Source organism: Neurospora crassa, linkage group III (genome assembly GCF_000182925.2).
Source record: "Neurospora crassa OR74A linkage group III, whole genome shotgun sequence".
In the NCBI taxonomy this organism is placed as follows: domain Eukaryota; kingdom Fungi; phylum Ascomycota; class Sordariomycetes; order Sordariales; family Sordariaceae; genus Neurospora; species Neurospora crassa.
Window position 1 is genome coordinate 4,090,666 of NC_026503.1, and position 27,787 is coordinate 4,118,452.

General features: G+C 47.4%; 8 protein-coding genes across 8 annotated transcripts; 3 read left to right on the forward strand and 5 right to left on the reverse strand.

The window, feature by feature from the left end:
• Positions 1–3,595: 3,595 nt before the first annotated feature.
• NCU10906 (hypothetical protein) lies at positions 3,596–4,497 on the forward strand (the record flags this gene model as incomplete). Its single annotated transcript, XM_001727974.2, has 3 exons — positions 3,596–3,632; positions 3,715–4,162; positions 4,470–4,497. 3 exons carry the CDS (start codon positions 3,596–3,598, stop codon positions 4,495–4,497), a joined length of 513 nt encoding a protein of 170 aa, XP_001728026.2.
• Positions 4,498–7,344: 2,847 nt separating this feature from the next.
• Positions 7,345–9,018, reverse strand: NCU08973 (SNARE protein Ykt6). The gene is made up of 4 exons (XM_953908.3): positions 8,556–9,018; positions 8,332–8,497; positions 7,977–8,266; positions 7,345–7,919 (listed from the first exon to the last, which is right to left on the reverse strand). Exons 1-4 carry the CDS (start codon positions 8,574–8,576, stop codon positions 7,800–7,802), a joined length of 597 nt encoding a protein of 198 aa, XP_959001.2. The 5' UTR covers positions 8,577–9,018; the 3' UTR covers positions 7,345–7,799.
• A 1,118-nt stretch (positions 9,019–10,136) lies between these two features.
• Positions 10,137–10,601, reverse strand: NCU16686 (hypothetical protein; the record flags this gene model as incomplete). The annotated part of the gene is made up of 1 exon (XM_011395757.1): positions 10,137–10,601. One exon carries the CDS (start codon positions 10,599–10,601, stop codon positions 10,137–10,139), a length of 465 nt encoding a protein of 154 aa, XP_011394059.1.
• A 1-nt stretch (position 10,602) lies between these two features.
• NCU08974 (hypothetical protein) lies at positions 10,603–13,826 on the forward strand. The gene is made up of 2 exons (XM_953909.3): positions 10,603–11,895; positions 12,003–13,826. Exons 1-2 carry the CDS (start codon positions 11,383–11,385, stop codon positions 12,411–12,413), a joined length of 924 nt encoding a protein of 307 aa, XP_959002.3. The 5' UTR covers positions 10,603–11,382; the 3' UTR covers positions 12,414–13,826.
• A 353-nt stretch (positions 13,827–14,179) lies between these two features.
• NCU08975 (hypothetical protein) lies at positions 14,180–15,880 on the reverse strand (the record flags this gene model as incomplete). Its single annotated transcript, XM_953910.1, has 6 exons — positions 14,180–14,322; positions 14,687–14,753; positions 15,129–15,184; positions 15,391–15,597; positions 15,668–15,774; positions 15,873–15,880. The coding sequence occupies 6 exons, from the start codon at positions 15,878–15,880 to the stop codon at positions 14,180–14,182; spliced, it is 588 nt and encodes a 195-aa protein (XP_959003.1).
• Positions 15,881–15,974: 94 nt separating this feature from the next.
• On the reverse strand, positions 15,975–18,586 carry NCU08976 (fatty acid elongase). Its single transcript, XM_953911.3, has 3 exons — positions 18,297–18,586; positions 17,304–18,171; positions 15,975–17,246 (listed from the first exon to the last, which is right to left on the reverse strand). The coding sequence occupies exons 2-3, from the start codon at positions 18,057–18,059 to the stop codon at positions 16,674–16,676; spliced, it is 1,329 nt and encodes a 442-aa protein (XP_959004.1). The 5' UTR covers positions 18,060–18,171; positions 18,297–18,586; the 3' UTR covers positions 15,975–16,673.
• A 2,829-nt stretch (positions 18,587–21,415) lies between these two features.
• On the forward strand, positions 21,416–24,581 carry NCU08977 (long chain fatty alcohol oxidase). Its single transcript, XM_953912.3, has 5 exons — positions 21,416–21,992; positions 22,161–23,268; positions 23,335–23,419; positions 23,485–23,570; positions 23,668–24,581. Exons 1-5 carry the CDS (start codon positions 21,622–21,624, stop codon positions 24,307–24,309), a joined length of 2,292 nt encoding a protein of 763 aa, XP_959005.1. The 5' UTR covers positions 21,416–21,621; the 3' UTR covers positions 24,310–24,581.
• On the reverse strand, positions 24,531–27,691 carry NCU08978 (hypothetical protein). Its single transcript, XM_953913.3, has one exon. The coding sequence runs from the start codon at positions 27,221–27,223 to the stop codon at positions 24,857–24,859; it is 2,367 nt and encodes a 788-aa protein (XP_959006.3). The 5' UTR covers positions 27,224–27,691; the 3' UTR covers positions 24,531–24,856.
• Between the last annotated feature and the right edge of the window lie 96 nt (positions 27,692–27,787).

Genomic DNA, 27,787 nt, shown 5'->3' on the forward strand with positions numbered 1-27,787 from the left:
TATTATAGATTAGGCGTTTATTTAATAGACCGTACTAAACTATTTAAAAATTAGCATATACGTCCGAGCTCTTAAATTTACCTACTATACTAGTACCCTACATACGCGCCTCCTTCGTTTTACTACTATTATTATATTAATTTTAATATTTCTCCTTCCTCTTTTTCTTTTTCTTCCCCCCTCGCCGCTACTATACTATATCGCTATATTACTTTACTATTAATTACCTATCTACGCTTATAATATTTATTAACCTTTATTAATAATTGTAAGTAAGCTATTTTAATATTATTTATACCCTAAAATAAATTAGAATTATCTTTACCTTATATATAATATATATATAATACTTTATTTTACTAATAATATTATTAGAAGGAATAATACAATTATATTTACAATTAAAAAAGCGCTACGTAGTATAACTATACCTACCCTAGCGAAATATTATAAGCCTACGACCCCTTATAACTAGGGCCGCCCCCCCTCGCGAATAATATTTTTATATTATAAATATAAAGAGGAATATCGCCGCTATAAAACCGTCCGTAAGCGTAAATTCCGAACTAGTAAAGCGGCCTTAATTAAAATTAAAAATAATTTATTTACTATAACTATAAATTTCCTACTAGTAATACTATAATAACTATTTTCAATTTACTAACTATATATTTAATATAAGAATAAGGCTGATACCCTTACGCCTCCTACCGCGGACGGCGACTATTAGCGCTATATCGAGTTCGGTTTGAACTATACTTATATCGCCCCCGGTATTATATATTAATTATATAAGGTCGCGAACTATTATTAATATATTTAGGCACCGTCGTACCTAGCTAAAGCGCGCAACGCCTAAAATTCGTTGCCGTATACGAACTACATTAAACGCCGTAGAAAATAGTATATTATAAGAACGGTCGCTAAAGGCTTACTTATCTTAATAAAGGAAAATTATATTATTCCTTCAATATAAATTCTCTTATTTCTATCGGTAATAATAATAAATAAAATTCTAATTATATATAAATTATATATAGGGTTAATATTACTGCCTTTTTCGAAACCAGTATAGCGCCCGCTTCCGCCTCTGTTTTCCGCTATTTCGAAGTTGAGAATAAGAAGCTCAAGGAGTATATCTCTCAATTTAATAATGCAGCGGCTAAGGTCGCTACTACTATTAATAAGTTTAGGGATACTATTAAATTAGATTCTAATAAAGAGTAAATTTATATATATTAACTATATATTTGAATATATACTATAGAATGTAAATAAAGGCTTTAGTAACGTATAGTTATATATATTATTAGATTGGGTTGTATAGAAAATAATTCTAGAATAAAATTTGGAATAGATTTAGGTATAGTAGATACGTTAATAGTAGACTTTAATATAATAAGCTTACCTTTACCTTTAATAAATATAAAATATATAATTTACTTTTTTAAATTATATATATACTTATATATATATATATTTATATTCCTATAATTACTACTTGCGATAGCTCTTATTTTTAATTTACTTTAATAAGACTATTATTAATCGTTATATACTATTACTCTATTTATTAATTAATTATTAACTTTATTATTCTCTATTATTATTACTTATAAAGTATATCTTTGTATAATAATAAAGGGTAATAGATATATAATAGTTAGGTATATATCTGAATTCTTAGTAGAAAATTTAATTATAAGTAAATAGTATATCCGTATATATGCTATATATACGAAGATTTATAAAACAATATAGTTGTATATAAATTAGTAATTTTTATTCAAGTTCAATTTTATTTTATTAGAAAATATAGGATTAGGGATTGTTCGTAGTATAAATACTATAAATCTTATTTATAATATAAAAGTGAGGTAGATAATAAAAGTATTATAATTTATAATTCGAGAATAAAAATAAATAATTATTCTACTTAGTTTTATAAATTTCCATATTATAAAATATATAAGATTAGGATATAATGTAGCTACAAACTTACTACTCTTACTTAGGATAAAGGTAAGGTAAATTATTAATTTATTTACTAGACTCTATTTACGAACTATCCCTCCTTTTTCTACCTATCTTCTTTTATATTTAAATTAATTTTTTCCTTATTAACTTTTCCTATTTTATATATACAAATTTCTATTATACTTAAATATTATAATTTTATATTATAAAGTAAAGGGTAAGTAATTAACGGTTGGTATTAAAATAATTATACTATTTATATTAATATCCTTCCTCTTATAAATACTCTATACGCCCGTATTCTTTTACCTTACTTATAACCTAACTTCGATTTACGTATAGAACGAAATATACGAATTGCCTTACAAGCGCAACCAACTATAGATAAAATAACGAATTAGCTATAGGGTTTATTATTGAGGGATATTTATAAGTAATTGCGTTTCACCCTTATAAATAAAATATATACTAACGGAATATTATAATAATATACGTAGACGTATTTTACACTAATAATTTATACCTTACGTATAGATATTTCTATAATCCGGTAGAGAACTCTAATTTAAATTATATTCCGCCTACGAGGGTTGAAGGTAAAGTTTATTCCTTTATACCTTTACTTATATTGAATATATATTAATATATATTAAGTTATAAGGGCGATTTAAAGGAGGAGGATACCCTTAATACCCTAAATCCGATGCGCTATATTATTTCTAAAATTAATAGTACTATTTATCCTATTATTATCGGTTTTAATTAGCAATATAAATTTATTATTACAAATAGCGCAACCTTCTAACTTATAGTATACTTTATACTAGCCAATAACAATATACATTCAATTATTTTTTTTACTAATATTTCTAAAAATACGCTGGCACTTTCGTAATATATATCCTACGGTTGTAGCTAAAATTATTAGAACCCGCATTACTAACGCAAAAACGCTCGCTAGCCGTAAGTATATACCTTCCTTTATATATCTTGATATATATTTCTTATATATTATTTTTACTAACTATAATTTTTTAGTACGTTAATTCAATATATTCTAACCCGGTAGTAGCGTTATAATAATTTTTACTACCCTCCTATTAATATTTAAATTCTAAATAGGATTATTCTAAAGTTAGAAGAGTTTATTAGGTTCGACGGGTAATTTAAGGGTATTTATAATTAATTTTTTATTTACAAAATAAATTCCTCGCTATAGCTATTTATCCCTACTGTAGCCCCTTTATATTTATATATTATTACTAATAATTTATACCTCTACTTATAAATATATAAAAGAAAAGGATTAATTTAATATAAGCCTCCTCTTATTTAACGTAGCGACCCGTTGCTTATAACCTATATTAACTATAAATAGCTTAATAATTAGGGGGTAAAGTATTACTAGTTTAAAGATATATAAAAGGTATATACTAATTTTCTCGTTTAATTACCTACTATTGGATAGTACCGTCCTAAGATAGTTATAAATTACCTTAATTTATATATATAATAAATATATATATTAATTTATTATAGAATTACCTTTAGGTTATTAATAGTAATAAGGATGAGAATAATAGCGAGGAGAATAATAGTAAAGGTAATAAGAATAATAATGAAGAGGATAATAATAAGGATAAGGATTCTAAGGAGTCCTCCTTTATAAATTACCCTAGTTTATATATATAATAAATATATATATTAATTTATTATAGAACCGCTTTTAAGTTATAGATATTATTAAGGATAAGAACGATAGTAAAGAAGATAATAAGGAGGAGGATAACGAGGAGGAGAATAAGGAGGAAGAGGATAAGGAGGAAGAGGATAAGGAGGAGGAGGATAAGGAGGAAGAAGATGAGGAGGAGGAGGATAAGGAGGAGGAGGATAAGGAGGAGGATAAAGAGGAGGAGGAAGATAAGGAGGAGGATAAGGAGGAGGAGGAAGATAAGGAGGATATTACCGCCGTTCCTAAGCCGTCCGCCGCCGCCGCCCTTAAACCGTCCGCTACCGCCGCCTCTAAGTTATCCGTCGCCGCCGCCCTTAAATTATCCGCCGCCGCCGCCCTTAAACCGCCCGCTACTACCCTTAAGTTACCCGCCGCTATACCTAAACCGTCCGCCGCCGCCGCCCTTAAACCGCCCGCCACCACCCCTAAACCGTCTATTACTACCCCTAAGCCGTCCACCGCTACCCCCAAGCCCCCTAGTACCCCGGGGTCTATTACTCTAACCCTAATACACTATATTACTAATACTATACGCAATATAACCCTCCTACCTAGGATTCCGATTAATATTTCTATAAATATAAGTCCGGAGATTATTATTACTCTATAGCGCTCGAAAAACCGAATAAATATTTCCTTTCCGTTAATAGTAAATAATATATAGAATATATATTAATAATATTTATATTTAGGTTAACTTAAGTACTTATACTCCGCGGACTACTAAATTTAGTACTAAACGCCTTACTCCCTCTAATAGTATTAATCTATCGCCTACTAAGAAATAAAACCTATATACGGGATATATAATATTTATATAATAACTATATAATAATTATTAGAATATTAATATTAAATTTAATTATAGAATAATTTTAATAGAAGCTTATACTATAGAAGAAGGAATAAGATTGTAATGAATTATACTTTTAGACGCGCCGAATTTTTTAATCTTAATTTAGTAGTACTGTAGTTGGTGGTATAAATTTGAATTATTATATATTGTACATATCATACACAGCTGGTATTATATTACATAACCATTATACACAAATGTAATAGATGTATATTTGTAATTTACGTTTGTATATATGATAATTACGAAGATACAGTCGGTACTTTCGGCTTAAGGAAAGTGGAGTATGCACGGACCAGTCTAATGCCCCTAATTACCATGCCCCTATTGGATTCTCTCTTGGGCAGGGAATAAATGCGAGACATTTCCAAACAGAATCCAAGTCGAGCTAATCAGCTCGTCGCGATAACCTTCAGGTGAGGTTGACGAATCAGGTCGTGAGGCACAAAGAACCCCGCTTATGTACATGTGCCATGGCTTGCCAAAGCATGCTTTTGATGTTCAACGCTTGATGCAAATGCACCTCTGCCATGTTCATCATGTCTTGTCATTGAGTTTTCGACTTTTTGCATTCTCGTTTCTCCTAACTCTTTCTTCTTTGTCGCATGGAAACGCGGCATGTCGTAACGTGGAAACGACATGGAAGAGATGTAGTGATGTATGGTATCGTTACGAGCATTTCCTACAGTCCCGATTCTGTGCATCTTCACCAGCCCACATCAGCAATTATGCACCCTAGTGTACATAGTACGGCTTTGAGTGGTAATTGGTGGGTGAATGCTTATCCTCACCGAAGGTGGTGCTAAACACAAAGAAGACAGACGGGCTCACCACGAAAGCAGTGGTCGTGCATGTACATAGTACTGTGTTTTGGCACCACTTGGTAGATCAGGCCGTGGGAGGCTAGCTGGCCACACACACAACCTCTCCCTCCCTCTCGAAAAGGACACCCACTTCCATCTCATCATGCCAGAGCCTCTTCCCCTCCTCATCCCCTCCTCAGTGTCGACCGTACCACCTGGAAGCTAAGAAAAAAAAGAAAGAAAAAAAAGAGAGAACACCACAACACTCACCTCCTGCCCCTCTACCCCTCCGTAAAACCAAGGAACTAATGCACTGCAACGGCGGGAGTGATGAGAAAGCGAAGTGAGATGAGACATTTCATTCTCCCCCTCTCACTTGGAAACAAAAAATGAAGGGGAAAAAAAAAAAGCCTAGCGGTTGCCGTAGCCGTTTGTGCTTGGCCTGCTCTGTCTGTCCATCCCTTGTCACTTTTGACGTTCGGGATGGCTTGTTCTTGGAGGAGGAAGGTGCCGTCCAACCAGAATTGAGCTGACTGACTGACTGCATCAATTGCCTTCCACTCTTCCGGGGAATACCTGGCAGAAGGGTGACAATCAAGATCTCGTACGACACTTTCATGGATCCTCGGACGGGAGGACGGGCGGTGAGCCCGGTCCTTTTATTCCCCCCAAAACACCCTTGGCCTTCTACTATAAACTTGTGGGACCAGTTCCTGGTGTTCTGAACACAACTGTGAACCTGTTTGCGTTTCTGGCAAGACGGCACATGTCGTTGAGCCTCACTTCGTTGACCTTGCCCAGGACAGGATTGATGAACCCAGAACAAATACCAAACTCGACCGAAACACCACGAAAACGAACGAATATCTATTTATCCTGAATCACAATGTTTTCATTCGAATCCTTCTTTGTTTTGGGGCTTCAACGCCTAGTAAGGGCACTCTCTAAACCTGTGCAGTCCTGCAGTATGCAGCTGTCAGAACTGGACTCGGGTTTCATTAAATTCAGTCCTAAACGCATGGCCTTTTAGAGTTGCTTCCAATTTATGGCACCATGCATGAAAACGAATGTCAGTTCCGCGGAAAAAAGGCCATGATAACACTGCCTGTTATATGTACGTATGTGCGTATGATGTATGCACCTGATTTATCTTTTCCCCAACATCTTTGGAAAATGAACGACGGTGTAAAATGTCTCGGGAGCAGGTGTGTAGTGTACATATGCATGTTCCTATCTCTGCCCAGTCAACTGGGTCCCGGCAATGGGTTTGTTTAGGGTTCGATTGGTGTCAAATAAAGCCCAGCCCAATACAATGAGTTTTACGCCGTATATGTAGCAGTTCTCACTTGTGACATATTCTCTACCTTGACTATAGATGTTCTCGACATGTCAGTCACCTACAAAGACCCCCAATGATGATCCCATGAATTCTAATATGATCTTTGCCGTAAGCCGAATCCCCATTCATTTGAAGCAAAGGCGCGACATCAGGTAGGAGCGCCTCTGCCACCCCGCACATTTACAGTCTCAGTTTCCTATGATGTTGTTCGAACCCCAGCTTGCATCCAACGTCTGTAGTGCACATGAGTAGACGCCGACGGAGCCGATATAAGATCGGCATGGAGGAAGATCCGTACGCAATGCCGCCATCATCGATCAGCTCAATTGATGCTGCTGCGTAGTCTTGTAGTTTGAATCTCAACGTTTCCATTCATATCTTCAAAAGAGTCTTTTTGGCTGGGCTAGCTTGAGAGGGATAACAACCCCTAGAATATACCATAGTGTACATTAGTTACGACTCGCACAGTTTACGCCACTACGGCGTGGCGGACAAGGTCGTCATCACTGCAACCGAATGTCGTGACTGGGGAACCCGACCGCTTCGCTTGTGTCGGCCCATCACATAATCTTTGAGGGCGGATGTCGTATGAAACTAACGGGTATGCAAGAAACGGAGCGAAGATCTCTCAGATAAGTGCGCAGCCTCGGGTTCGACACATAACAAATCTATAACAGGACTACCTACATCTGGTAGTCGAAGTATGTATTTCACAGCTTTAGCGCCAAACAGTGGTCAATCTTTCACAGTTTCGGGTATGTACCACACAACAATGAATATGAGAAAGGGTATATTGCAGGTTGAATTAGAAGTTTAGCATTCTCAGAGCCCACGAAGCCGTCAAGGTAAGTGGCTTTCACATATCCAAAGCGGCTACTGTAAGGCCCTCTGTCGTCAGTAGCCAAACTGCAACCTGCGCGGAAACCAAAAGCTGAATTAGAAGAGACCCCCACCAGTGCCTCGAAGACAACGAGGGGTCAGTCGCTCTTTGTATTTGGGTAGGGGGAACGTTGCGGTCGATGGCATATATCAGTGCGGCTGACTAAAAGCGAAGACAGTCGCGCGTGGTTGGTTGGTATTGATGAACGATCTTTACATAACCAGGCAGCACGAGTTCTGCTTCTTCGCACTCTGGTAGAACATCTTGCTCTGCGCACTCAGGTCGGAACTCTTGGCAACCAGGTCGTCGAGCTTCTCGCCTCGTTGCAAAACCTAAAACTAGGTTAGCATGTTATATAGAGCATTGCTACCCTCTGTGAATGGACATACGCTATCAATTGCCTTGTGTAGGACGATCTTGGTCTCGTCGAGCTCTTGCTGGATCTTTGCAATGCTGCTCGCGTTGTTGGCATCTTGGTAGTCGCGAAGGTACTGCTCGATGGCCGGGAAAGGGATGTCGCCGTCGTTCTTGGCGGCGTTTATCGTGGCAACCGGCTTCTCCGAGAGAAACTGGTCCATGAGCTTGGAAAGGACACTGTGGGCGGCGATAGGAGGGTAGTCCTTGGTGATGACGACACCGCAAACACCCTCGGAGCGGGCATAGGCGTGGATAATATAATCTGTTCGGACACCACCTAGTCAGCTAGGCACATGTATGCGAGCAGAGAGTTCACCATAGACGCACCTTGCTCCTCAACACTTTGCCTCTGGCCAGGCTTCGTCCTCTCTGCGACAGTCCTGCTGATCATGGTCATGAAGTTCTTGTATTGGTCTCGTGTGAACCTGGAGAAGTCGCTAAGCTCGTGGGCACCGCAGAGCTGCACCGCAGGCTGCTCGGTGTTTTTGTAGATCTTGTTCGCGGTCAGCAGGTACCTTCTTGTACCCCCTATGAAAGCAGCCGTATCTTACACCAATGTAGTAGAGCTTCATGGTAGCGGTATTTGAAACGTCCCCGAGGTTTTGTTGTGGTCGTGTTTCAGAGCTTTGGCGCAAATCAGGCGAGTATCGCTGTTGATGGTTCCTGACTGTACACGATGATGTTGATGTCTCGCGTTGGGATAGAGAGAGCCGATGTGATGGCGTGGGGAGCAATGAGGTCTGGAATTGCCGAATCGTAGGGTTCGTCGTTAGATTAGGTTAATGGATTGTAAGTTGCGATGGTTTGGTCAAGGAAGCGCGTCGCTGTGTCGGTCGTGGTTCGGGCTCGACGATTGTCGATGGATTAGGGGGAGGGGTTTGATAGACGACGCGCGATCGATGGCGGCAATGGCGATGCGATGAGGTATCGATGGAATCAAGCTGTTGTTCGAGGCTGAATGGCGATGTGTCGAAGCCAACCACAGCCGTCCGCTTCTTGTTGGGCCAGGCCATCGAGACCCATGCCCTCTGGGCTGGAACAGCACCGTCAGGCGGGCGTCGGCCAAACACCGCCCCGCTAGCACATGTTAGTGCCAATGCTACTATAGGAAGACCTTGTCCTAACACGGGCTCTTGTTGCATCTCCGTGTCCTTTCATTTGCTTTTTGTTCAACCATGATTGACATGTGCAATGACGACTAAGACGACTACTCAGATCCCTACAATCGCACTTGTCAAGAACATCTTCCTGGAACATTGAACAAAAGTTTCCAAGGGGACGGACTGATGATGTGGAAGGTGATTAGAAAGCACAAACAGAACAAGCGGAACGCCGGCCCATGCTTCTAACGAGGTTTCCTGAAGCGAAAAAAGGGTCTTTGGTGTACAGTGTTCACCCGCGAAGCGAATATGTTTGACATGCACTCTGCTCCGAGTCTGGAAGGGATCGCGGACCTCTCAACGAGTATTACCCCTATGAGGCACATAGTATATGATTCCACGACTACCCAGTATAAAATACTATGGAGCAAAACTCCTTCGAGTCAGACGGATGGGATCGATGCCTTGAATGACCTTTTCGAGAACAAAGTCATCGATCCTCTCCACCAGGTCCGGATATTACACCGCGCGGATTTCCACCTCGTGTCGGATCTCGAAGCCTTTCGGGTACATATCATTCATGGTCGCACAAATGTAACTACACACATATGACCATCGAACCGCCTTGCCCACGCGTCTGTACATCACCAATAATGTAAAGCTGGACATGAACTTCTGGCCGAGAGATCGTCAGACTGGTGAAGCTAGAAGTCTTCCTACCAAAAGTTGACCTTGATGGAACAACAACCATCAAGACCCGTAGTCGTAGTGTATGTAATGACGAGGAGATGGCTCAAAGAGGAAAACCAAGCCGTAGTGTAGTGTACTATGTAGTGTAGTGTCGTGTAGACAAGCCTAGGAAAGAGACAGGGGGGGTTCGTGAAGTGGCCGGCACATGCGTCGGTTCCTCCTTCCACCTACACTACACCAGATTTGGACGCCGGCGATGCCTGTGGTGCTCCACCGCTTTTTGCACCGATTAGGACAAGCCCAGTGAGCTGTGGCTCTTCGCCATTCGTTTCCCCAGCGATCTCACTCTGCCGTCGCGGTGCCGTTCGCTTGTGAGATGGAAGAGGAACGGGCGGGATGCTGGGGGACGTTGGGACGGCGACGAAGCGCAGTGGACACTAGACTCTCTGCAGTGGGTTCGCAGTGCAGTGGGTGGGTGGACCCGCTGCTGCAGACCAGGGCCGAGCCAATCCCATTGGCTTTAAAGGCAAGTCCAGGGTGCAACGTCTTGCCGGGCAGTCGGGCGTAACCTGGACAGGAACCATCGTTCGCTCTTGGCTCGCTTGGCTCGCACTCGTCTGCTCCGTTGATTGACGAAGTCGACCTTCCCGACGCGACCTCGTCCCCCCTGGTCAGCTTCTCGAGCCTCGCCCACACTGGTGAGCGCTCCCTGTCAGATCTCCATCGATGCGGTCTGCCGTCGGCCAGACTTGCGGGCTTTGGCAATTTGAGGTATCCACCTGTTGGGTATGATAATAGTGTGGTCATGGTGCATCCGTGTTCTTTCCATATGGACTATTCCTGCGAGTACACCACAAGGAGAGATATCTACCTGGGTAACTGTCCCGTATATAGCTGGCGGTACTTCTCGATTCATCGTCCGCGTCCCTCCGACCATCCGTCCTGCAAACGAACGCAACTCGCTCCGTTTGGCTCTTATCCATACCCCTACACACTACCTTACCTTTATCCGTTCCCTCCCAAGCCTCCTACTGCACTCTGTGCTTCCTACACTACCTACTATATATATTACTCTGATTCTTTGCCTCGCACTCTCTCATTACCTAAACCTGACCCTTTTTTTGCCCATGTGCAAGCAGCATACATAACTCGGAGTTTGGACACACACGGACCCCTCAAGTCTAGATCATCGACGCATCAACCAAACGAGGTTGAACGTCAACTGTGATCAGCTCTGGCTTTCTCTTATCTGCGGATACTTGCCGACTAATATCGATACCAAAGTCACCTCGACTTCACCCCTCGACTTCACCCTTCCTTCAACATCGCCCATCCATTATATACTGGATGAAGCAATAAACTTCTCCTCATCAACCCTTGATCGCTCTTGAGACGTCTTCAACTTCGTCTCTTGCGACTTCCTATTCTGTCTGCTACGACAATTCAACAAGCCGCACGTGCCAACCATCCATCCCGCGCTTCCGTCCAGGTTGTTTGAAGCTAGGGTACTTATCTACAACTACACTCTCGACATTCTGTTCTGCGCAATCGGAACACATCACCGCCTCATCAGCCCACCGCCACAGATATGGCTACCGACTTCGTGATGCCTCAGTTCCCCAACAACCAGCAACAACCTCATTTCCAGCAAACATATCGTGGTTTTCATAATAACCCAAGTATGAATCGCCAACAGCCGCCGCCTCAGCAAGTGAGCACGGGTGCTCCGTATCAACCATCCGCCCAGTACAACGGCAATGGCAATGGCAACAGCCGACAAATCTCACCTCTCAGTACGTCAGGTAATGTTTCGCCAACTTCTCCAAAGACCCTCACTCGTCAAATCCGCCCGCTGTATATGCCGGCTGCCCTCAGGCCGAACCAGTACGCATCCAAGCCGCCGACGTCGAGGCCCAGTTCCAAAGACGAGGAGATTGAGGAGGAGCGCAAGTTGAAACCAACCACCAGCTATATCGGACGCGGTGCCCTGGGGCGGTTGAGCAGGAGAAACACTGGAGATAGCGGCATGTGCATCGACCCCAACGTGAACCTGGATCATTATCCCAAACCGACTGGGGTACCGACGCGGAAGCACTGGAAGGTACGTTTCCCCCATCTTCCCTGTCATGTCTCACTTCGGTGAGGCTTTTGTGTGTTTGAAAGTGACACAAGATGTATGGATTGACACGTCTAACTCTTTCTTCACAGCCCGACGCAGAGTCTACGGTATGCGATGATGCCAGGTGCAAGAAGAACTTCAATTACTTCACCCGCCGTCACCACTGTCGCAGATGCGGTAACATCTTCTGTGACGTCCACAGCGCATTTGAGATCCCCTTGGACCAAGATGCGAACTACAATCCCCGGGGAACTCCAAGCCGCGCCTGCCAGCATTGTTATTCCCAGTTTAAGGAGTGGCGAAGCCGGGCCAACAGCCAGTCGTCGACCAGCGGCTCGTCTACCTCGGATGGCAATGCGACCAGCTCTGAGCCGGGCAGCCCGGTTCTTGCTTCCCCCATCACCCCCTCGGGCATCAAGATGGGATTCAATCTGGGATTGCCGAGCATGCCCGAGGTGGCCCACAGCGTCCCTAGGGACTGGAACTGGAGCACATTCTGAAGGCATGATTGGCCTTTGTTAAAGTCATTGTCTCCAGAGAGATGTCTTCTGGCTAGAGACCTCTTCTCGCACTCTGCAATCCATCTGGATTGCTCGCTTTTGGACCAATCGCATAGAGTATGTGTACATGTCCTCCCGAGTCGAAATCCACCGGAGACGCGGAGTTGAGTGGATCCTCCCATCCGGCAACGGCGACCACAACGGCCAATGTTTATTTTTACGACCAACATGGCCCGAGATTGATCGAAAAGCATATACGCTTTAATGCGTGACGTACTTAATATGGTACAACGAGGTGGAATTAATGGGTCACGTTGCGTCGGATGAACATTTCTAGATGATTCATTCTGATTTACACGGCATAGGATTTCCCAGCGTTTGCGGGATTGAGCGTCTGCTCTTCGGCTTGCTTTCAGTTTATCACGACCTCTTGGTTTTGGACGTCACAAAGTCGGAAAAGAGTAGCGTGCATATCACAACAAAGAAACCCTCCGCATCAGACTGGGCCTCTGGCGGAATGGGCACTGGCGGAGTTGACCCCTTGGGCTTACGCACAACAGATTGCCCAGGGTTTGCCTGCGCGACATTTCGGTGGGCTTTTCGTCGAGCGGAGCGGAGGAGCACACGACTCGCGCCTGCAGCTTCGGACCCGCATCGTTGAGGCTGCTCTCTAAACCCTCTAGCCGTCGGAGGAGGAAGGTTCCACGTCGTCCCGCTCAAGACTCCACTTTCTTCACCTTCGACGCGGTCCACCCCTACCAATCCTATCAAGTGGAGTTCCGCCGATCTGGCTTTGAGGATGAGCAGTTATACACTAGATCTGGTCATGGGATCAGATGCAGAGCACTCGGGCAAGGGCCTAATTTTCCCTTTCCCTCACTTATCATACGTAGAGTTGTTGAAGTTTTCTATGGCTTTGTTCTTTGCTGTTTCTGTTTGAAGGGGGGCCAGCCGCCAGCTAGCTCAACCCACGGATTTGCAAATCTGCATAATTGGCGTTTCCCGACGGAATGTTCACTGTTTTCATCCAAGCATGTCCGAAGAATAGGAGGACCCTTTTGTTTCGGCCTTTGCAATGTTGCTGTTTTTTGTTGTTGTTGAGATCTGCATCATTTTTGCGAGAGACATTGCTATGGGACAATTTATAGGCGTTTTTGTTTTTCTCTTCTTGGGATGTACATTTACAACAACATGGGACAAATGAGAAACAAGTTGGAGAGTCGGAGGCTATTGATCCATATTCAGAACTTCAGATCGGCGTTTCGCTTACTGCCTTTGCGTGTCGATATTCGTGTCTAAGTGATGTAGAAGGAACATATGCCAGTCAACGTGTGGGGCGGAGAAGTTGAACCGAATACCTAGTGAGTTCCAGGTACTCGTATGTAGAGGATTATATCCAGATCAGTTACAATCAGTTTTCTCTCTTGTAGTCCTGTTGCTGTTGTACTACACAGCAAGTCAGTAGTCACTCTGATGTTCCTTTCCTAAGCTGTCTAGGACATCATCTTTGAAGGAAGAGCATACCGACAGGTACCATCGTCTATTCCGTTCCTTACGAGTAGTCTTAGGTAGTTCCATGCTAGACATGATCGCCCGTAAGAGTCTTAGACGAGTGTCTAATACCAAAAAGGCTCTCTTACAACTCACAACGGTTATCAACCTGACACTCCTAACTTTAACTCTTCTCCATTGGCCTCCTTGTCTCGCCGCTCACAGCCAAGTTAGTGCCAGACGGGCGGAGTGCCTAGATGTGCTTACGTGCATGCTTAAGTGGCATTGGCGTGCGTGTCTGCGTGCCTGGCATCCTGCAGCCTGTCTTCGGCAGTCTGGACTTGAGTGGATGGTTTCCACGTTACGGGATGACATCGCCGGGCGCCCAGAACTCGGAAAACTCGTTTTTCTTTCTTTCCTGGGTTTTTTTTTTTTTTTTTTTTTTTTTTTTTTTTTTTTTTTTTTTTTTTTTTTTTTTCTTCTCCCTTGGTGTTGCTGTCGAAAAGACAGGGTCAAAGATCTGTCAAACGCTTTTTTTGGTGGCCGTCGGAGAACATGCACATGGTTGCGGGACACCATTGACCCTGCGCAGGATTTGGAAAACGAGTGTTCCAAAAGTTTTTGAAGTTTGGCGGCATCTCATGCAATTATCCCAACCTTTTAACCCCCTCGCCAACTCATTCAATTCTTAAAAGTCAGGGCAAAGGGAGGCAATCTTGATCTTCCTAAAGCTGATGGACTAAATCGTGTGAGTGACTGTCATTCTTCTATACTCCCTTTACCTTGTCGAGCTTGATGACACCGAATTCCATATAACAAATGGCTCAATAAGACGGTACACGGGCAGGTCTGCGTATTCAAGTCATGTATGTAGGTAGGCAAGCTCCCCTCAGCTTATGATGAGGAAGGACGGGTAAGTTGGGGGCATGGGATTACAGGACAACTAAGGGACACGACGGAAGCCTATAAGATGTGAGAGAGAAAGGCAGGAAGAAAAGAGAGGAAGAGAGGAACGAGAGGAAAGAAGGAAATACCGATTTCTCGAAGCCAATTCACTCAAGTTCCCTTTTTTTTTCTCTCTTCTCTCCTGGAAACACGCGAATCGATATCTTGATTCAGGTGCGTTATTACACCAACAGCTTACTTGAATCTCTTTGAGAGTATATACAAACAAGCCGAAATTTCCATCCGAGAGCGAGACGTGCAGTCGACACCTCTACTTACCCTCCTACACTCACATTGCTCGCAAGAATGAGACCTGACAGCCGCGGCATGCCGCTCTTTGCACAAGTCATCAAAAGCAAAAGTCATCTGCGAACCTTCTTCCTCCGAACGAATCCGATGAGAACGCAAATGAGATAGCTTTGATAATCTGTGTTCGTACATCATCGCCAATGGAATTGAGGAGACAACCGAACGAACAAAAGGGAAAAAAAAAAAAAAAAAAAAGATGGTGGTATTGGTTCGTCAAGAAAAAAATACATACTTCTAGGTAAACGGGAGATTGGGCTCGGAAGGTCCTTAGTCAAAGACTGGCTACCTAGAGACTTTGGCAGGTGCGAGTGCGACCGACGGTTGCTCGGCCCCGATAGAGGACCGGAAGCGAAGGCAGAAGGGAAGGCGCGGAGAGCAGTTCTGTTGGTTGCATAGTTCTCATTGGGGAAAGAACCTACCCGCACACATTGATGCGATACTGTGGGTTGGATAGAGGTACTTAATTTATGGCTTTGACTTTTCAGGACACTGTCATACTGGAGACTTACTGCGTAGAAATGACTTGACCAAAGGAGTCACCACAATGTTAATACGTGGGAGACTCGGTTGTGATTCAGCCTGTGTATCCGATACTTCGTTGTTGTAATTCTTTTCACTTTTTTTTATTTTAAATAATTTTTTTAAATTTTTTTTTTTTTTTTTTTTTTTTTTTTTTTTTGATATATTGTTTGCGTTAATGTCATCACCTCCAACCTTCCCATTGTGGAAAGAAGCCTAGATTGTAACGCTGCCCGAATGTGACTTAGGTAACAACGTTGTCGCCTGCATCGCGGTAGACATGACCATACTGGAATAACGTCCGTAGTTATTATAACACCGGCATGAGACGTTCCAAGTATAATAAAACATCATGAGCAGGGCGGCACTCAGTACACAGACAAGAGCTTCATAATAATATAAAAAAAACTTTGAAGATGGACCATGAACAGTTCTATTCTATGAAATGCCAAAATGTGCTGATGAAATAATGATATGCCGATAACCCAAGCAAAATACCCGTCCCATGCTATTTCCCTTCCCTTTTCTCTTTCCTTATGCTAATAAAACCCAATCAACGTTAATCATCCCTCATCTAAGAGAACCACAAAGTTCCTTGATTCTTATCTTCGAACAACCTTGAACAGCCGAGTGGCCCTGCTCTTGGCTTTGAGATAATCTGCTACCGCCTTGAGAAACACGGGTGTTTACCCACATACCAATGAGGCGTGGGCGCGGCGCAGAGAATCGGGTATCTCTATATGTCAGTCTTTTTTTTGTTTCTTTTTTTTGTTTTTCCCCACTTCACCTGTTTTGTTGGCTCCAAGCGGAGAACAAGTAGCGAAGAAAAAAGAGATACCGGATGAGAGCTGACATCATCTGGTCTCTTGAGGCTATCGCCAGGTCTGGATCACAACCGGACTTGCGGAGTGCATAACCCCATTCATCATGCTGGACATACTGGAGGTTATAGGGCTGACTCCATATCGGATAGTGGTCAAAGTGCTGAGACACCCTTTAAGCGCGCTGGCGAAGGGTACGCTTGGAGGCAGAGCGGGTGGTGCGAGCCTCGTAGGTGTCCTCCTTAGTCTCGCCATAGACCTCACCCTCCATCTTCTTGGCAGCCTCCCAACCTGCCTTCTCAGCCATGGCGACGTTGTCGACGGGCTTAGTGTTCTTGGTCTTCTCAGCAGCGTTGCTGCGGCGCGTGTAGCTCTCGATGAAGAAAGAGATGAAGAGATAGGTGAGAGGAGCGAGGTAGAAAACGTTGAGCCAGATGGCAAAGGTGGAATTGTTGCTGGTAACGCAAGGGACAACGCGCTGGCCATAGGTGGCATCGGCGGCATCGACGCGAGTAGCATTGCCGAAGACAAGGACCTTCTGGCTGTCAACAACAGTGCCGGCGGCCTCGACAGCGGAAGCAGTCTTCTCGGGGTTGGCGACAACAACGGGAATAGTGTAGGAGACGAAGGAGTGGACGATGGCGTAGGAGGCACCGAGAAGGAACTGGGTAATCTGCATGCTGGTGAGGGTACGCTTGATGGGGGTAGGAACGCGGATGTTGAAGGCAGTAACGGTGTAGTAAGTGTACTAAGGAACTATCAGCGTTTATTCATGCTTGGAAAGCGATATTGACTTTAAACTTACCATCAGGGCGTGAATGAATGAGTTGACGAAGCAGAAGACCCAGATAGGAGTGGACATGTAGCGCATACCAGCCCACATGCAGAGCATAGCACCGGCGTGGTGGTAGGTCTGGAGAGTGGAGCTAAGCTTGCCCTTGGCGAGGATGATGAGGGTATCAACGACCTCGTAGAACTTGGAGAGGTAGAAGATCCAGCCGTAGAAAGCAAGACCCTCGTTCCATAGACGGCCAGAGTCGAAGCGGCTGGGGTTTCCATCGGCACCGAGGGTGACGTGTGGCGAGTAGGTCTGGAAAGCACCAGCCTCATCGTTGTAGAAGACAGAGTTGCTGAGACCAGCGGGACCGTTGATGCGGCAGACGGAGTCGACGAAACCAGCAAGGCCCTCAGGACCGAAGGGGCTCACGAAGGAGCGGCGGACGGCACCGAGCATGCCAATGAAGGTCCAGGCCGAGTATACAGCGAGGAACACATTGTGGGCAATGACGAACCAGTGGAAAGGCCTGGTCTTGCTGATGGCCCAGGGCTTCTTGCCGGTGGACTTGTTGTAGATGTTGAGGAGCTTGGCGGTCACGGCGTAGACGGTAGCGATCGTGAGAGGAACCTTGGGGTCCAACCAGGCGTAGTAGACATCATCGGGGATGTTGAAGACTGTCGCGGAGTTGGGGCCGGCTGGGGGAGGGGGAACGAAGCCCGGGTTGGTGGCGGGTGGGAACTTGAAGAGGGATGCCTTGGGCAGGGAGAAGAAGATGGACGCCATTCTGACTCCTGGTGCAACCTAAATCGAGTTGAATTCGGTGAAGATTGTTTAGAAAGAGAACCGGGGAGAGAGAAAGCTCGAAAACCGTAACGGACGTCTGCGAGGTTTTGTTCTTGCGTCTTTTGTCAACTTTTTAAACAAACCTTATAAGAGGATCCCCAACGCTTTCGGGATCGTCCAATCTCTGCGCCTCACTAAAAAGGTACTTGGTACTTCTGGGTACCTCTAGGTACGTACTTTAGTGAACTGCGGGGTCGTGGTGAACGTCAACAATTGGCCAGATGGATGCCCGCGGGATGGCGACACTGGAGACGACCGGGACTGGTTTGCGTTGTCTGAGCCTCTGGGTTGATGAGATGGTCCTATTCGCCGGGTGGATGAGATTGCTGCCGGCGTCGGATCGGCTCGGAACGGGAAACAAGACGAGCGTGATCAGATAATAGAGGTTTACAAACTTTATGGACCAGTCAAGTAGTTTGCACCGCAGTGTAATATCTAGTAGCTTGGCCGGGGAAAGAGAAGGGGAGAACAAATCAACTTTAGTAGAGAAGATGAGAAGTGAACCAGGTAGGCTACAAGTAGCCAGAGATAGCCATTATAGATAGAGGTGACATGTTTCTTAATTTCATCATTGCAACAAACTTGATTTCTGAGGGGTCGAAGAGGGCAGTGAGCGACGAGCGGCAGGACTGATAAGGTACCTCAAAGGTACGAGCAGACACCAAGGCAAAAATTGGGCGAGGGCATCTCATCCATGGCAGACAGAGGCAGGCTTGGACCGTTGTGGGTTTCTTTTCCTACGTACTTCCCTTGAATTCATGGGCCAGAGGCTGGGCTTGCATCCGCATGGCAAGACCACCGCAGCACTCCGGGACATTGCCCGTCAAGGCACCTCGCAAAGGGCTCATTCCAAAGCCACCTTTCAAAGGCACAGCTCGTCACGCAACACCATAACCTGGCTGTCTCGCCGATACCTCTAAGCATAATTCTACGGAGCGCTTGCTGTTACTGGTGAGCCATGAACGAGACTTCCCAGTTGAAAATGGTAACTTGTCCCAAGGGCTCCACCCAGAACCTAGTCTCAGAGAAATCCAGACGGATCATGCCCATGTGGTGGTTTGGTGGACAAAGGCAAGGTAGATACTTAGGTAGTTTCCAGCAGACTTCCATAGAGCTTCCATGAAGGCAAATTGGACAATTCAAAAGCAAACAGGAACATGCCCGGCCTGTTTGCAAAGTCAACATTTTCCTTGCCAGTATTGGCACCAGTACCGTAGGCGTTGCTCTCCTACATCACTCGCCGCTGGGCAAGGGTCCACTCATACATGCACCGAGTTTATCGCGACTCCGCGAGTTCGTGGGCTTCAGGTGGTGGGTATCGGTACCTTGGCAGTACAAGACACTGGTGCAAGTCAAGACCAGCTTCAGCCGACCCATATATTACCAAAAACAGCAGGAGAAGGACGTATTGAGGGTTTTCATTGGTTCACCATATTCACTTTCCCAACCCAGCTGAGTAATTCACGAGCTGCTTGATCCTGGACAATAGAACGCTCTGTTGATGAAGGCGACCATATCGGGAGCCGCGGGGCGAGGGCGACAGCAGCAGCAGCACCTACGCAGTACAGCAAGAGGCGGGCGGTTATCGCTACCAGGCATGGCATCTGCCCATCCGTTATCTGCCCCAACGAAGGTAGTAGGTGCATGTCATGTCATTGAAGAGGCGTTACAGTGTTGTCAAGAGAGGCAATCACTTTGACAGCAACTGAACGGAAAGGAAGATGAACAAGATTCAACGACACCGGATCACTCGGTGGCGGGCGTGAGCTTTGACGTCTTGGGTAGTCTTGGCAATGCGAAGCCGAGGGTTGATGCGTTCGCGGTCATGGAGATGGATCCTGTTGTTGCCAAACGGCCGGGAGGTGATGTCAGTTTTGGAAAATCGGATGAGATGGCATTTAGCGACCCAGGCGTGCCGACGGCTTGGCGTTGCCGCTCCAAATCGAATCGCCGACCGGCTTGGTTCGTCCGATCACGTCGACCCTGGCTGGGCTTCACTAGCTTTCAGTTAACTCCCTCTAGACCGATTTGGACGCTCGCTACAAACTTTGCATGTGAAAGTTCAAGACAGGGAGCCTATAAATTTCGAGACTCCATTGGTGGTATCCAAAGACAAAGGATCCATTATCCCGAGGTTTGTCGAAGATGAGGTCCACTTTGGGGAGTAATCGCACTTACACCATCAAAGAGGACGCGGTTCACGGTTGTCAGGCGCGGTCCTAGGCGCTCGAGATCCCGTCGCTAGGGCTACCTTACAAATTCAACAAAAAGTTTCAGAAAAAGGCAGCCTCTCTACCCCGCCATTTGATCCACATCTCCCCAACAGTTGGAAAGAGCTTGCATTTCATGCACTGTAACTCTGCGCGCGCCTCACTAAAACTACCTCTACGGACACTACACACTCGCGTCTGGGGCTGTGGCAGGCAAGCAAGATGTCGCAAGACGGAAGGTCTCGTGCCTGGGGCTTTGCCCGCGCAGAAGGCAAGTGGAAGGTAGCACGCCGCAAATCTTGGCATCAGGTTTGGGTTTCTGTTGAATGACACCGTATAAACTACAAACACAAGGTGAACCCCCGCTTCGACTTTTTCAGTTTTTGTTTTTTCCATTGCGACTGTCGCCTCCCACGACGTCGGCAATGGTTTGTCGTCAAGAAAGGTGAGGAAGGGGACGTGAGGATTCCCCAGACGAGACAAAAAGTCAACAGTTTGACAAGCACGTGAAAGGAACATGGATCCAAGAGCAAACGTGCTGTCAAACGGCCCACGCGCACGCTGCCAACGCCTTTGATCGCCAGTTTTCTCCAGAACAACGTCCACTTCCCCCGCATTCCTTCCGTGGCCGTGCTCCTCCCGTTCCCGCGTGGGTATCACAAGGATATTGAGCCGTGAAGGAGAAGATCTGGATTGCAGATGGTTCCCGCAAGGTGAGCCGCTTGGGCATACCATTGTGTCTTTTTGTGTATCCAAAGTTTGAGGTACACTAAAACTCCCTTCTTGACAAGCAACATCTGATTGCCGTTCAACGAAGAAAAGGTGACAGCTGCTTCCAATAGCAATGGCCGTCTGTTGTGAGCAGTTGGAACAAGGTCGTGAATTCAAGGTCTTTTCTGCATGGGCAATACTGCACTTTGCCTGTATGTATTTACTAAATGTTTATTTCCAGCAAAAGAAACTCCGTCGCTATGCCAAAGATGGACTTGGACTTATGCCCAGCCTTGGCGACGACACCCTCAAGGGTCTCAGCGTAGGAATATGTTGCTTCACCTCCAGTCGTACCTGTGCAACCGAGGTATGCACGGACACTCTTCCAGTCTTGTGTAACCATGTGTCCACGAGAGGGTTCAGATGAGGGGTGAAAAGAGGGGGACGGGACAAGAGGGAGAATTAAGCTTAAGATCTGAGAGTGCACGTTTGACACTATTCCCATCTCCATCTCGTCCGATCTGATGTCGCTGCAATCCCGTCGCGTCTTGATTGCATTTTCCAAGATCTAAACGCTTAAAATGGCCTCTTCTGTATCCGGCCCCACTCCGCCCGGGCTGCCGCCGCTACCGCCCGGACACGGCGATTACTTCACCGAGACGCAGTGGTCCGTGCTCATGTCCCTACTGGACGCTACTATTCCTTCCATCACAGCAGCCTCAGACAGGAAAGATGACAAGACACAGCTCGGGATTACCGATGCCGAGTTCAAGAAAATCGTCACCAAGGCACAGGCCAGTGTGGTGAAGAAACCCGCTGTTGAGGATATCACAGCTTATCTGGCCGAAAGCCCGTCCAATGACCCGGCCTTCTGCCGTGCCGTGCGCCGGGTCCTGGGCAACGTCCCGCCATCCGCACAAAAGCGGCTCGGAGGCGTCTTATCCGCACTCTCGTAAGCCACCACTAACACATACAATACTAGTGTTCCATTCAGGTTACACATGGCCTCCAAAACGGGAACGCACACCCACGTGTTGCCCCGGACTACCCCTTTTCCTTGATTATATCCAAGTGTAAACAAAATAAGACAAAGATATGAGTGCTGACCTTCCAACCCTAGGACACGGCCCGGCAGCCTCCTCCTGACAGGCTATGCCACCCCCATCCAGGACCAGCCCCTCCACATCCGAGAATCCATCCTCCGGAGCTGGTCCTCCTCATGGTTCGGCACTCCCCGCACCCTCTACAAAATCTTCACTGCCCTCGCCAAAGTACTTTGGCTCCAGACGAGCCCTCTCTTTCGCACCGTCACCGGCTACCCGGACGTGCCCATCAACTGGAATCCAGGCCCCACAGAGGACTTTGGATTTCTGCAATTCGACACTTCTGTTGATGAACCCGCTACTGTCGACACCGACGTGGTCATCATCGGCTCTGGCTGCGGCGGCGGCGTGTGCGCCAAAGTTCTCGCCGAAGCGGGGCACCGCGTTCTTGTCGTTGACAAGGGGTATTACTTTAATCCGTCACAGCTGCCCATGCCCATGGAGCAGAGCGGGTTTCACTTGTTCGAAAACAACGGGCTCGTCAATAGTGTTGATGGCTCCATCAACGCCGTGGCGGGGTCGTGCTGGGGCGGCGGCGGTAGTGTTAACTGGAGCGTCAGCCTGCAGACGCCGGGGTATGTGAGGAAGGAGTGGTCGGAGCAGCACGGCTTGCCGTTTTTCGAGAGCGCCGAGTTCCAGAACTGCTTGGATCGCGTGTACGAGTTCATGGGCGTTGTAAGTGGTGATAAAGTGAGGACAACATATCGGGGGCAGAAGCTGCTGGAAGGGAGCAGGAAGCTGGGTTACGAGGCGCACGTGTGTCCCCAGAATAACGGCGGGAAGGAACACTGGTGTGGGCATTGCCCTTTGGGCTGTGGTAGCGCGGAGAAGCAGGGGCCGGCGGTCAGTTGGCTGCCGGCGGCGGCGAAAAAGGGGGCTACCTTCATGGAAGGTTTTTCGGTGGACAAGATTTTGTGGGATGAGTCTTCTTCGTCGTCGTCGTGGTTCGGATCAGGAGGGAAGAAGAAGGCGGTGGGCGTGGAGGGAACGTGGACTGCGAGGGATACTAATGGGGGAGTGATTGGGGAACGGAAGACAAGAAAGGTCGTTATCAAGGCGAAGAAGGTCATTGTTTCTGCTGGAACGCTTAACAGTCCTTTGATTCTTCACAGGAGCGGGTTGAATGTGAGTGCTCACCAACGACTGGTTGTGTTTAATCAAAAGAATTTGGGAGACTCACAATCTGAACAGAACCACCATATTGGCCGCAACCTCCATGTCCATCCCGTCAAATTCCTCGGCGCTTACTACGAGGATGATGTGAATCCCTGGGAAGGTAAGTCTCCAGCATTGTCTCGCCACTTGCAGCATTCCCATAACTAACCACAATGCGGACCATAGGTGGCGTCATCACCACCATCTGCACCGCCTTTGAGAACCTCGACGGCCAAGGCCACGGCGTTAAGTTAGAAGACACGTGCATGCTTGTACGTATTCCCTCTCCCCTTCGTCCTCCTTTACTCATCACCCCATCCCTTTTTCTCGTCAAACCCCTCACCATACTAACCCCTCGCTCCCAACCAGCCTCACTCAATCCTATCCCAAGTCCCCTGGCGCGGCGCCCTCTCCTGGAAGCTATCCTGCTTGCGCTACCCACAACTAAGCGCGTGGCTTTCTCTTTCGCGCGACCGGGACACCGGCCGAGTTTACGCCGACCCGGTGACCGGGAAACTCTGCATCGAGTACACCATCTCGTCCTTCGACGCGAGCCTCAATTTCGAGGGAATCATCGCTTTGGCAAAAATCGCCTATGTCACGGGTGCGAGCGAGATTGATCCTTTCTTGCCGGGGGTGGAACCTTTTGTTCGATCTTCCTCCGGTACTTCTTCCACCCCAACTGAAGAAGCCACGGAGGAAGATTACGATAAGGGAGTCAAGGACCCTCTATTTGAGAAGTGGCTGTCCACTCTCCTCCACCAAAGGGATAACGCACCAATTTGCCCGCCTTATATATCGGCGCACCAAATGGGCACGTGCAGGATGAGTAGCAAGCCGGAAAACGGCGTGGTGGATCCTAAGGGGAAGGTTTGGGGCACCGAGGGGTTGTATGTAGCGGATGCGAGCGTGTTTCCGAGTGCGAGTGGAGTGAATCCGATGGTTACGAACATGGCGATTGCGGATTGGATTGCGAATGGGGTGGCGAGGGATTTGGGAAAGAAGGTCTGAAAAAGAGGTATGTAGAGGGTTGTGAGGTGGCCGATAACCGCGGAGTTGATGAGTGTGGTGATCAGTTATATGGCTTTCAAGGTAATGTTAGGTTGACGGATAAGTGGTGGTTTGGCAGGAAGTTTTCTTGTCGCAGTTGTGTGTGTTGCTTTTGCTCTAGTGCTCAAGTTTGATTTTCCCGAGCTTTGCAATATTAATCGTATGCCAGTAGTTGAAGAGCAACTCATGATCGGGTGTATTTTCTGCATGACATAACGCTGATAGCATTGCCTGGCAACCACATCTTCCAAACGCATCCACTAGGTAAATAGGACCGTCCTGCGAAAAGAAACTGATACTCAGGAGGCAAGAATTGCAATCGGTAATAATCCATCACGACTACCAAGAAAAATGTATCCTCTCCTCGTGTTCTCCTATTCTATTCATAAAACCAAACGTCAACTCGTCAACCCGTCATCCTCCTCTTCGTCATCCCCATCCTAATCATTCCTGCATTTCCACCTCTTCCCGAAATACTTCCTCTCCTCGACCAGCGAGGTGTTCCATCCTACGCCCCAACAGCGCCGCCGTTCTTAACAACCTCCACTTCCCCAACCGCTGCTTCACTTCCAACCGTGGCCCCAGGCCCCTCATACTTCCCCAGCCTCGCCGCCAACATGGTATTCTGCCTCTGCAACTCGCCCACCTGCTCCCTCAACATCTCCATCTGCCTCAACGCCAGATCCCTCTCCGCTTTGACCTTTTCCATCTCCCTCAGCACATTAGCTTTTTCCTCCTTTTCAGCCGCCTTCCTCAGCTTCTCCTTCGCTTTCCGCTCCTCCCGCAGCCGGTGCTGCTCCAACCGCGTCAGCTCGCGCTGGTACTTCTCTTCCTGCTTAGCGAGTTCTCGCTCGTGCTTCTCGCGTAGCTTGGCGAGCCGGGCGTCCTCGTGCACCATCTTGCTGCTTTTGTTGTGCTTGGAGGCGGTGTCATCATCGAGGGCAGCGGCAGCCGCGGCGGCGGCGAGTCCCTTCTCTTCCTGTTCGCGCCGCTTGGCGGCTTGTTTGGCTTGGAGACGGTGCAGTTTCTCTTCGGCCTTGCGGTGGCGCTCCTCGAGCTTGCGGACTTCTCTTTCGTGCTTTTCGCGCCGCGCGGAGTAGTGGTCGGGGAGATGAATGCTGCCGTTGTCGCCGGTAACGGTGGGCTGGAGAGAAGAGGCGGATTCGGTGGCGGAGAGCTCGGAGCGGATGGACGTTGCGCTGGTGGGATCGTTGGAGAGGTCGCCGTTGCCGTTGACGGTGAGGGACTGACCGGATGCGTTGATGGGGTGGCCTTCTCCTTCTGTGGCGGAGACGAAGCTGCGGATAGATGACATGTCGCTTTCAATGTCAGAGGAAGAGATGGAGGAGGCGAGTGAAGCGGTGTCGTCGTCGGTGTTGGTGTTGGTAGTGCCGGCGAAGTTGGCCACTTTGTTGGCTACGGCATTGCCTGCTGCGCCGAGAGCACCGGTCAACATACCATAGAGTCCACTCGACTGCGAAGCAGGGGCTTCTTCCTCGACAGCCTCTGTCTCTCGTAACGGAGATTGGGCATGGTCGGCCTTATCGACACCAGCAGCTCTTTTCTGTTGTACGGTAACGTCCTTGCGCTGAATGTTGTCTGGTGCCGTCGTAGCTGCAGCAGGTTGCGGGACGGCCTGTGCTGTTTGCTCCAGCACCTCTTCGCCATCACTTTCGGTAAGCTCTTCGATACTTTTGGTTGACAGCCAATCCAGTAAACGGGCAGCATCGTTAGTTATTCCGCCAGGAGTTCCTCTTTCGACCATAAACCTTGGCACACTGCCTCCGGGGTCACTGCGTGTCACCATGAGCCACTCGACAGCAAAGTGTTGGTCATCATCTGCTCCCTCTGCCACTGCCATTGCCGCTTTCTTAGCAGACCGCAGCACAGCCTCCTTTTTGAGGTCATCCACGTCTGCCTGATCCAGCGCATCCTTCATCTCGTGAAACTCCTCCCTACTGAGTTCCGAAGAAGATTTCGTCCTTCTCAACGGCCTATCCAGCGGAATCTCCCTGATAACCTCGACGGATTCGTACTGTCCCCTGATGAAATCCGACCTAGCAGGGGCATCAGGGTGTTCACATGGTCTCGACACCAACATGAACTGCCTCGGCTGCCGCGGTCCCTTTTCCGACGCATTTCCAGTAGCCCCAGGCCCAGGCATCATCAGACAGGTGACAAAGTCCCTAGGCGTAGTCGGCCCAGGAAACCTCGCGCTCACCAGGAACACCTCCAGCCTCCCTTGTCCTTGTTCCCCGCTGCTATCACCTTCTGCTCCTCCTCCTCCTCCTCCTCCTCCTCCGGCGCCTACACTCACACGCTCAAGCCTCTTCTCTCCACCAATACCTCTAATATTTCCCGTGCCCGGCTCCGTCCCGTTCTCCTGATACCGCTTTATACTTTCAGCGAACTCCCTCTCCAGCCCTGCCCGCCACTTGTCAAAGGCCACATCTTTATGGACGCTCCTCCGCGCGAACCAGGCGCCCTTTCCGTCTTTTGCAGAGAGCTTGTACACGTTAATGCCGAGCGGGTTCTCTTTGGTATTGGAAACTTTGCACTCTTTCCATTCTTTGCGGAGCTTGGTGGCTGTTTCGGCTGCTTCCGCTGAGAGCTTTATGGGGAGGAAGCCGGAGTTGTCAGGCTGGTGGCGACCAGTTATGGCCGAACTGGTTGCTGAGCGGGGGCGGCTTTGAGCTTTCGCCGTGGCGGCAGCGACGCTGGGTGGTATCGGGATCGAGTCGACGAGGGTTTGGGCATCGGTGAACGTGGAGGTCATGAGGGCTTGCAGGTCCGAGTCGGGTCTGCCGGCGAGGTCGGTAGGCCAGGAGATGGGGCCGAGTGCCCGGAAGGGTTCGTGATGCGCTGGTCCGCCCATTGTGCCCGTAATGTGTGGGTAAAGAGAAGTTGAGGTACGTTTATGGCGGTGGTGGGTAGCCTGATGATGGAGCTGGAAGAAATGGTGCGTATATAGCCGGGCTCTGCACAGATACCACTGTCGAGGATATGGTGATGGTTGGCAGTGGTGAATGTTGGGTCAAGTAGAAGGGCGATCGTATCGCCATACAAGTTAAGGTGCCAGTATGGTTTAGAATAGGTGATTCGTAGATGATATCGTAGACGGGTAGGAATGAGATTGACGACTTCGGGGTTCGATTGCAACAGGCGTTCAGTATAGGTCCAGTTTGTAACAATTCTTCGGTTGTTGGAGGAGTTGTTCTTTGCGTCTTGTTGATCTTTGTAATCTTGATAATTCGAATAGTTCGATCTGTATGGGTTTTGTATTCTAGAAACGATCTAACCACGCAGTCGTAATCAAGAACTTGACCGAACCTCCAGACTGACATCGACCCATGTTGTTACGCTCTTGGCCGGATACCCTGTTGTCTTTGTTGTTCCCGCTGCCAAACACTTGGTCTGGTCTTGGCATACACCTCTGATA